We start from the raw sequence: 7,269 nt of genomic DNA on the forward strand, positions 1-7,269 counted from the left end.
AATAGAAATAGTAAAATTAATTATAAGTTATAATAGTTGAAAACATATCTATTATAATTTAAACTTACCTAAAATTGGGACCCGAACACCCTCTAATATTTATTGTAATTACTTGACTAAGGAGTGTACATGAGCAAAAACAAATATATATATATAGTAAAACTAAACTAGTTAAAGAAACTTAATTGTGTAGTTGAGATAACAACCAAAACAAAGTATACCTCTAAACTTTCGAAATTTGGGAATTGTATTAATTAAAACTTTAAACTAATAATTTTATAAATTTAACTTTAAACTTTTATTAGTGTATTAATTTACTTCCTGCTTCAAATTTTGCTTGAAAAACATCAAACTCCTATATTGTTACAAGTAAATCTATTTCGATCTCTTATCTTTGAAAATGGCCAACGCATCAATTCTTACACATGTACACTTCTTCAAATGTCGAACTACCAAATAGACAATTATAATTGATGTATAGACAACTTTCAAAGAAAATCCTAATTGAGATTTCAACTTGATTCACTTACGAAAATTTAGGAGCTTAATTGATAGAACAATAAATCACCTGATATTTATCTAAACGAAATTTAATAGAAGGTGTAAATTGATACAATTAATATGTAAGATTTTACTGGATAGAACACCCAAAGTTTAGATATCAAAAAAAGACAAACTTCAAAGACTCTCATTATCATTGGCTCTAACTGCTAGAAGTAACCGTTATTGATGGCATCATACTTCCACAACATTGTTAAATAGAAGAGGCTAAGGAAACATCCTCTTCAGTACATAAATCTTGAGTTCTAAATTAAGACAGAAGTTTGAAATTTTCAAAATTTAGAAGTGGAAAAAATGATGCTTAGCTCTTGTGAAGAATTTGAGGAAAAATCAGAACATGAACAGCATCTCAGGTGCATATCCAAGAGCTTCAAGATGAGCAGCCATGGCCTTGTTCATTGGTGGTGGCCCACATCTTAAAATCTGCTTACAAAACAAGGTTTCGTATGAGATTATATTTTCCAAGTTTGAAACCATTCGTATTAATAAAAGATTAGATAGAAAACAACTTTACTCATCCCAATCCTATCTGATAACTATTTAGTTCTTGAAAATGAGCTTATAAACATTAACATTGCTTCTACGTGTGAGTTTCGTTATTATGTTGTCTATTTTCCAAAGATATTTTCAAAATGAATGGTTGTGAAAACACAACCACAATTTTCAGAAATGGAAAACTAGAAAACGAAATCCTCATCAAATGGACCTACTCCAATTCAACATGTAATCGTGCACATGGAAGAACAAGTTCGTTTGCTATTCAAGATATTAGTTTGAAGGGGAGGGCTTTTCTTTTTCCAGTTTAATTTTGTATCCCGTATTCTCTTTTGTTGTAATGTTATGTTTTTCCTTCATTTCTTGTATTTTGAATATTAGCCTCAAAATAAAAATAAAATAAAATAAAAAATAATTAAAACAAAAACGAACTTCAGTTGCTTTTGGAAAAAGGTCATTCGTAAAAACAAATTACAAGAGAAAGCCCTTTGGATAAAAAGAAATGGTTTTGTCTCTTATGGAATTGGTAATCAAATATACCTGAATATCAGAAGCAGGGGCAGGGCAGTGGGCTTGAATCATCTCCTTCGATACGAATCCGTCACCGCCATCCCACGCTTCAGGAGGCTGATTAAGAAATTGGTATACAAGATCAAAAAGATATGACATTGCAAATCATTCAACAAAAGTAAATATGCAAGCAAGCATAAATGAAGCTCAAGAGGAGATCTATCATGGCCTAAGAGAAGCCAATTCCATCCATAATTCACAACTTTACATATCCGCAGGTTCTCGTTACCTTGTTCGCGAAACTTTTTTAACAATTGTTATTGGGGTGGCTCTAGAGAGAGAACATCACCCACAAGGATAAACAGCTTTTAGAAAATAGTTAGCTGAAAAGGATTTTCATTTACCCTTTTGTTTCAAGAAATTGAAAACAACTTTTAAGAACAGTTATCAAACAACCCCAGATTTGAAGAACAAGAGATCCAATTTGTAAGGAAAGCATAACAAAATAATCATAATACGATTTTCCTTCATTTGACATGGAGATCTTGTAATGATAGAAAGTTTAGCCACAGAGAGAAGTTTAAATTTGTGGCTGTGGCAGAAGGAGAAGACTCAGAAGACTGACCTGGTTTAACACATAGTAGAGCTTGAAGCTATCTGGGTACCTTTTGGCAAGAAGATCCAACTCCTCCTACAACCACATAAGCTTCTTTTGGTAAGGAACAATTGCGAAATTAGAGAGAGAAATCATAGAAATTGAATTATTATAATGAAAGCAAAAGTGGAAGCCTAAGAGGAGACTACAAAACGGCACAAATTTATATGTTTTTCTTATCTTTGTATAAATGATAAATCCTTTTGGTCGAGTAATAAGTTATGCGCCAGTTGACAAATGAACTCTAGTCGAGCGTTTGACTGAGGAGTTCATTCAAACACTCAGCCGTTAAAATTCACAGCAATTAGAAAGGGGTAGATTTATTACAATATCACTCAGTTGGCCAGGTTTATCTCTCTCCATGAAGAGAAAAACTGGCTATCAACATGTTATGAAATAAAAAGATAGCCTGGTATCCAAATTTATGGTCAACATGAGGACGAGAGGGAGTGAGTATTATTGAAGATAGATATCGAAATTACCTTTAAAAGAATGTCCTCATAGGTGACATTGGCATAAATGAGATGTACCTTCGTCTTGTCATTTGGATTTTCTAATATTGCTCGAGCAACCTAAGAAGCAGAAACCAAAGCAGAATATCTATAACAACAATCAAGTAGTTCAAATGATAGTAAGTTGAGGAACTAAAATGATCCAGCCAAAAGAAAAGGAAACGTGTACTTGATACATAGGAGTAATGCCAGAGCCTCCAGCAAGCATCCCAAATGCTCTGACCTGGCCGGTTTGATACCTGAAACGCCCCTGCAGCAATATTTCCATTGTGAATTTTGAATATTCTCGGTGTTTTCAGAGGTCCTGTGAAGTTCTTTGTTTATCTCTCTATCTGAGAGAGAATGAGAGCTGTTTTTGTGTGTGTAACAAACAAAATGTTTTCATGAAATTCTTGAAATAGAATGTGTGGGAGAAGAAGTCTGTGGCCAACCCAGAAGGAAGCTGAATGCTAGACACACATAGATAACAAAAACTAAGGCAGTTGGCATAGGAGACTAATTTCCCTATCAACTTCAACATGACTAATCTTTTAGTTCTCTGTTCTAAAAGATTACACATATTTACTAAAATCTTTGTTTGTTTTCTAGTTTACTGTTAAATTGTTTTAAAAATCACTGGTCAAGATTCAAGAAAAGGCTTCGAACATATTGAGTGAGCAATTTATTCAAAAGAGAATTTTTTAAAAGAAAACAATTAGAAAAGATAAATTATAAAAAAGGAGAATCCATCCAAAGACATACCTTGGGACCCTTTACAGCAAGAAAATCGCCTACGCGCATCTGTCGGAAATGGTGTGACATCCTTCCTTGGGGATACATCTGATTAAACACAATAAAGACTTAAGATTAACATGCATACATACCATTAAAATATTCCCCATTAACAGAGAATCCAAATATACAAATTACAAACCTTTATGACTAATTCAAAATATCCAACATCAGAATCCAAAGTAATAGGTGTGTACGGTTTGATAACCTCCTCACCTTGGCCATCCTTGCCCCTGTAGGATGAATGGATTATAGTTTCCTCAGGAAAATAAATCCTTTTTCCCATATGAACAAGTCATCTTCAAAAACAACACTAGGTGATGAGGCAATCAGGCATGCATCCCCACTCAAACCCAAGGGAGATTTCGAAAACCATTTCCAGTTAGCTTACTTCAGAATACGCAAATGATTAGAATAGTCTTTGAACGATGAACACGATCAAGCAGCTCAGAGAAACAAAAGATACACCACCTCGACAAAGTTTTTAAAAGTTTCCCAAGTCCTACAACCTCTCTAAAGCTAAAAGACCAAAAGAAGTAGCCACCATTAAGTCAAATGACCTTATTCCAATAAAAGTTGTGACCGCCAATGAGCTGAATCAGAAAATCTATAATGAGGCAGAGGCAGGATTGATAGTTTAACAGGTATCTTAAAGGAAACTTGCTGTATTTCCAGGTTTTCTCTAAGTTTAACAGAGTTAACACCGGAGAGAATAGTATTGAGACTCCTACACCATATAATGCAAGAACCAACATAACTTTTTTGTTCAGCTACACACCCATAGCCATGACATGTAGAAATCCAACTAATCCTATGAAGAATAAATAAGGATCAACTACCAGACCTGCAACTTATATGTTGTCCAATGGGAAGACCCAGAACTGAAGTAGGACTGGGGAGGGCAAATGTAAACTTCGCCACATTATGGCTCAGTTGCAGACGCCTGATAAGTTTAAACTCCTTGAAAATCTCTGGATCCAAGCAACCTGAATGCGTGAATCATACAATAAGGAAAAACAAATTAAGAAATGAATAAAAAGAAAGTAGCAATAACAGGCAATATTCTAACGTATCATCACAAAAAAAACCATCCATAGCACAAGAATCCTGCCAAAGGTTGAGTGAACACCACAATTAGTCCACACTTCACTGAAATTAATCCTTCTTCTTATCGAATCGTATATATATTTTCAATATTTTCAAAGACAACTCCAACATGAACCCCTGTTCATGTGATACCTCCCATCAAATCTCCTTAACCGATAGATCAATTAAAAGCAGATCGTTGGTTTAATTTTGAACTGGAATGTCCATGACAGGTCTTTTGAAAAAAAAAAAAAGAAAAGAAAAGAAAAAAACAACAAAAATTCAGATAAAGAAAATGGAACCATGGTAAAATTCAGACTCCAGGAACTATCTAGAGAGTGTCAAAATATTGATTAGCTAACTTCAGGGAAGTGTAAATTACTATGAACAGACTTAAGCACAGCTTAAGCTCAAGTTGTCAACATAACAACTCTATTCTTGTATGCTGAAATTACTTGTCCTTATCTGTAACACAATATTCTAAAAAGAGAGAAAATAATACAACAACAAAAATAAAAATACAAGCAGTTTGCATGGATTAAATTCTTAATCCATATAGATTCCTTACTCAAAACTCCAAATATTCACAAAATAACATGCAAGAACTTCACGCTGCACTCTCAAATTTTCATCAAAACATAACGAATAACACACAATAAATCCCATAAACTGGTCACAGAAATCAAGTACAAGAAATTTCAATCGCAAATCATGAATCCAAAACACCCAACAAGGAAATCCAAATAATGGGGGTAAAAAAAACTTGAATTCAAGGGGTGGGTAACCTCCAGATTTGGTTTTTCTGGGCGAGGATAATACGTAGAGAGCACCAACGGCAATGGCTAAAACAGCCACAGCGAGACCCAGAAGGATTTGAGGATCCAAAGACTGTAAGAAGTCCATTTAAACGATTCTTCCCAAACAAAAACCTTGATAAAAATCAAATGGGGTTTCGATTTTTTGGTGGGATTTGAAGAATTTTATAATGGGTTTTGATTCACCAAACTTTTTCCAGTTCCACCAGCTACAACCACTGGTGAAAAATAAAGCGCCCACAGAGTTAGGTGGAGCCTGAGGCAGGTATTTGGAGGTCTTTCAAGTAATAAAAAAAAACAGATGGGTGAGCTTGAAATTGATTGATAATGACACCAAACATTTTTCTTTTTTAATTATTTTAAATGATATAACTATTCCAAATTTTTTGCAAAAGTCTATCCGTCGTAAAATAATAGTCTGTCATAGCCTATTATAGGTAGATAGTAAAATTTTGCTTAAAATTAATTAATAATGATACTAAACTTTTTTTTTTAATTATTTTAAATGACAAAACTGTTGAAAATATTTACAAAAATCTATTAGATTCAATTACAAATTTAGTCTTTATGATTTGGAGAAAGTTAAAACTTAGGCCACGTTTATGTCAAGTGAAACGTGACCCACATCCATTGATAATAATCTGAAAATTGAGTCTCATTTGATTACGTTTGTTATTATTTATCTGTATTCTGTAATCGTAATGAATTGTGTGGTTTGCCTCCAAATCTGTAATCGAAGTGTGCAATTTGATTGAAGAATAAAGAATGCTCAATCTAATTGTATTTGAAAATTACATAGGACCTTTTACCTTTATTGTTACTATTAAACATATTGTTGTTGTTAGAGTGTGAGAATTATAAATCTATCACATTTACTATTACATAAACCATTAGTGTTAGGGTCCAAGGTAACAGTCATAAATGTGATAGATTCATAATTCTAACGGTAACGGTTACCGTAACAGTAAATGTAATAGATTTATAATTCTAAATAATCGTGATTAAAAAAGTTCAATTATATTTGCGGTTAAGACTCGTTACAATTGATTCATCAATAGAATTCTATTATGATTACATCAGTTTTCATTAAACGTGACTTTGGTTCTTATGGTTTGATAAGACGTGATAAATAATCTTTATGCTTTGATAAAATTCTCATATATGGTCTCTATCGTAAGAACTATTTTATAAATATTTTATCAAACCGTAGAAATTAAATTCTAACTTTCTCCAAATTGTAAGGAACAAATTTGCAATTTAACTAAAAATCAACTTTGATTCTCAAATAAACTTGATTAATTGCTAAAAAAAGCTAAATTATTAAAGAAAATGCTATTGATTTTATACTTTGTGTCAAAAATACCCTTAAACTTTCAAAAGTTTCAAAAATATCCTTAATTTCTTCAAAAGAGTAAAAAAATATTCTTTTCCTTAATTTTGGATGGAAATCGTTTAATTTTTGTTTCAAAAATATCCTTAAATTTTCAAATGTTTCAAAATATCTTTAAATTTAAAATAACTTTAAAAAAAATACTCTCACTTTTAGTATATGAATAGAAACGTTAATACCTTATTGCAAAAGTAACTCTAAATTAAATAGCAAATTTAAAAATGTTCCAACTGTTAGTATGTGATAAATATGTTTGAAGTTTTCTTAAGTTTGAAAAGAACCAATTTTAAAAAAAATTATATTGAGGTGTTCTCATACCTTTTTTTTTTTTTTTTTTTTGTGCATATGAATACTCTCATTTTCACTTATTTTCCCATTCTTATATCAATTTTCTCTCCAACCAAAATGTTAAGTTAAAATATAAAATCACACAAAATTCTAAAATCAAAATCTCCCTTATGTACAACTTTATTT

General features: G+C 32.0%; 1 protein-coding gene across 1 annotated transcript; it reads right to left on the minus strand.

The window, feature by feature from the left end:
* Positions 1–607: 607 nt before the first annotated feature.
* Positions 608–5,694, minus strand: CBR (NADH:cytochrome B5 reductase 1). The gene is made up of 9 exons (XM_039024922.2): positions 5,376–5,694; positions 4,349–4,490; positions 3,647–3,737; positions 3,475–3,552; positions 2,903–2,983; positions 2,704–2,793; positions 2,192–2,257; positions 1,597–1,683; positions 608–984 (listed from the first exon to the last, which is right to left on the minus strand). Exons 1-9 carry the CDS (start codon positions 5,491–5,493, stop codon positions 892–894), a joined length of 846 nt encoding a protein of 281 aa, XP_038880850.1. The 5' UTR covers positions 5,494–5,694; the 3' UTR covers positions 608–891.
* Between the last annotated feature and the right edge of the window lie 1,575 nt (positions 5,695–7,269).

This window comes from Benincasa hispida, chromosome 3 (genome assembly GCF_027475165.1).
Source record: "Benincasa hispida cultivar pf3 chromosome 3, pf3_genome.v1.1, whole genome shotgun sequence".
NCBI lineage: Eukaryota > Viridiplantae > Streptophyta > Magnoliopsida > Cucurbitales > Cucurbitaceae > Benincasa > Benincasa hispida.

Bases quoted from the DNA above. Each gene is read 5' to 3' on its own strand.
- CBR (XM_039024922.2), bottom strand. From the start codon at position 5,493: ATGGACTTCTTACAGTCTTTGGATCCTCAAATCCTTCTGGGTCTCGCT. The intron at 3,738-4,348 runs GTCTGGTAGTTG...TTCATCCTACAG, and splicing joins GGACAACATATAAGTTGCAG to GGGCAAGGATGGCCAAGGTG. The intron at 3,553-3,646 runs GTTTGTAATTTG...GTGTTTAATCAG, and splicing joins ATTTTGAATTAGTCATAAAG to ATGTATCCCCAAGGAAGGAT.